Source organism: Lolium perenne, chromosome 2 (assembly GCF_019359855.2).
Source record: "Lolium perenne isolate Kyuss_39 chromosome 2, Kyuss_2.0, whole genome shotgun sequence".
NCBI classification, from domain to species: domain Eukaryota; kingdom Viridiplantae; phylum Streptophyta; class Magnoliopsida; order Poales; family Poaceae; genus Lolium; species Lolium perenne.
Genome location: NC_067245.2, coordinates 30821707 through 30824240, shown reverse-complemented (window position 1 = coordinate 30824240; position 2534 = coordinate 30821707). Strand labels below are relative to the sequence as shown.

The window sequence follows — 2534 nt, the reverse complement described above, 5'->3', positions numbered from 1 at the left end:
GTTTCCATGACTAATTTTTCTTCACATGTGTAATGGAATGTACAACTATATCATGTGACATATTCTATATCATCCATCGGCCACATCTTTTATTATGCACAATCATAATTTTCGAATAACCTTAGCCAATTGTGTGATTGAAGTCGTCGGTGCGATACTAATGATAACATTTGCAGGGTTGACAGTTTTATGTAATACTAGTACTATGGTACTATCGTAGGGATAAATGTGCGCACACTCTCACTACTTTTAGATCTCCCGTTTGATTGTTTAGGGTCCAGGGTAGAGTAGTTGATACCATATATAGCGATGCATCTTTGTATGCCTTATATATTTGAAGAGAGTAAGTAGCGAGTCTGAGGAAATGTCACCAAACTAATTTCACACACGAATTACATTTCAAAACAATACTATTACAAGGGTTACATGGACCTTATATTTTGCTTGCAAATGGGGAAAATATATAACTTTTGAGATAAAAGTAATATGCAAATTAGGTGTCTGGGCGTCTAGCTAGACGAGGAGCATGCAGAAGTTGCATGTATGTATCTTAATTCTTAACCATATAATTAGCACACTGAGGAGTGGTAAACTATATCGCCATGGATGGGTAGCACATGGAGAAGTCCGAATTAGGATCGGGCTCTTGGTAGCACAGGAAGGTCTGCTGGACCTCGAAGGCGAGATCCTCCACGCTGAGCTGGCACTCGAGCCCAATCTGCAACAATGCAACAGTACGTAGAATTAATCCACTGAATACAGGTGCTTGAATGCATGAATGCATCTTACCCGCAAAAAAAAAATGCATGAATGCATCCATGACGTACGCATGCAGAAATTTAATCCGTTGAGGGATGGAGGTAGTTACGTACCTTGAGGACGAAGGAGTGGAGGACGGTGTCGTCCATGGTGCTGATGTTGACCTGGAGCACCTCGAGGTGGAGGCTCTCGAGCAGCGCGACGATCTTGGCGGCCTGGCCGGGGATTCGCCCGGAGAGCGTGCGGAGCATCACGTTGGCACCGGAGATCCTGGCCTCGACATCGGCGGCCGCGGAGTTGCAGCAGGCGGCGAGCTCCTTGACGGCGCCGAGGCTGAAGGGCGCGAGAGCGGAGCTGCTGCTGTTGTTGCTGCCGTTGCTGCTGGGGGAGACGTCGGAGGAGGAGCCGACTCCGGCGCTGGTGGGCGTGGAGCAGGAGAGGAGGGAGCGCGGGCTGGGGCTCGGGGTGGGGCTGCAGAGGCGGCGCTTCTTCTTGGCCTCGAGCGCCTCCAGCACGGTGTGCAGCTCCTTGATGAACTCGATGGCGCCGCCGATGATGGAGGCCTGGTCGACGCGCTTGATGTAGAAGGCCGGCGTGAGGGCGCGGAGCACCTTGAGGTGGTCGTTCATCTGCCTCCGCCGGTTCCGCTCCACCGCGATGTGCGACATCTTCTTTCTTCCCAGCTGGGCTCGATCGATGGCGTCGCCGGCCGGCGTTGGGTTGGAGAGGTAGCGAGCAGGGCAGGTAGCTCGCCGGAGATATATAGACGCGCGGGGAGGCGCGTGGCGACGCGGATATTTAGGCGTGCGCGCGTTGGCGCGTGCATGGGAATGAAGAGCGGATGGCTGGATGCGTCGTCGTACGTGTGAGCGCGCGCGTGGTTCATTTAAGATGGGGAAGCATTTGGCGCGGCGCTGCCTGTGCCCGTGACAGGGGACGCGCGTACGGACGGATCTCGCCTCCGTGGAGCGTGGGGGCTGTGGGCCGGGTCCCGGGTGTTCATTCAGTTCAGCGCCAAGGAAAACTTAACGGGTTTTACGGCACTCCACCAGGCACAGAGTGAAATTACCATCTTTTTTATTTACTCCATGTGTATCGAAAAAACGACATGTTTCCTTCATCCCAGTTAAAGAGAAATTCTCTTTCCATATGATTCAAGTTGGCATGACATCCCAATTACAAAGGACCGCTATTCCCATTATTTTCTTGTACTACAAATAAAATGAGTCACCTAGCTTCCGCTGAGAAATACTAGCACCCTAGCGCGCGATAAGGCAAAACCTTGTTTGCAGCAGGGTGGGTGTGGTTCCCTCCTGCCTGAAAAGTTTTCACGATGGGCCAGGCCCATTTAGTCGTACTTGGGTTTATTTTGACATGTCTTCTCACTCTTAATTGTTTGAAGTCCTGAAAGTTTTCACGATGGGCCAGGCCCATTTAGTTCTCACAAGTTTTTTTTTGAAAGATAGTTTTGAATTTCTACATGGGGCATAGAAGTCCCGATGAATCTCTATACATATAACTGAGCTTGTGATGCCTTGTATAGTTGTGAGTAATCTTATTTTGAGTTTGCGGGAAAATATAAGGATGCAACATGGCATAACTCTTCATTGGTAAGCTAGATGAAAGCATGATTTCATGAACCATCTTGCTCGGGACGATGTTGATTGACATGTGTATACCATATTGGGTACTCAATATTACCATCCATGGTGCTAAGTCCACGAAGGAATAGGCGAAGGCCCATGAAAAAATCAACTTGAAGTCGAAGCCCATTA

At 49.7% G+C, this 2534-nt stretch overlaps 1 protein-coding gene across 1 annotated transcript; it reads right to left on the bottom strand.

The window, feature by feature from the left end:
* Positions 1 to 368: 368 nt before the first annotated feature.
* LOC127329858 (transcription factor MUTE) lies at positions 369 to 1508 on the bottom strand. The gene is made up of 2 exons (XM_051356277.2): positions 873 to 1508; positions 369 to 718 (listed from the first exon to the last, which is right to left on the bottom strand). The coding sequence occupies exons 1-2, from the start codon at positions 1425 to 1427 to the stop codon at positions 593 to 595; spliced, it is 681 nt and encodes a 226-aa protein (XP_051212237.1). The 5' UTR covers positions 1428 to 1508; the 3' UTR covers positions 369 to 592.
* Positions 1509 to 2534: the final 1026 nt, after the last annotated feature.

Coding starts and splice junctions, on each gene's coding strand:
- LOC127329858 (XM_051356277.2), bottom strand. CDS start 1,427: ATGTCGCACATCGCGGTGGAGCGGAACCGGCGGAGGCAGATGAACGAC. Junction 719..872: donor TCCACTCCTTCGTCCTCAAG/GTACGTAACTAC, acceptor GCATTGTTGCAG/ATTGGGCTCGAGTGCCAGCT.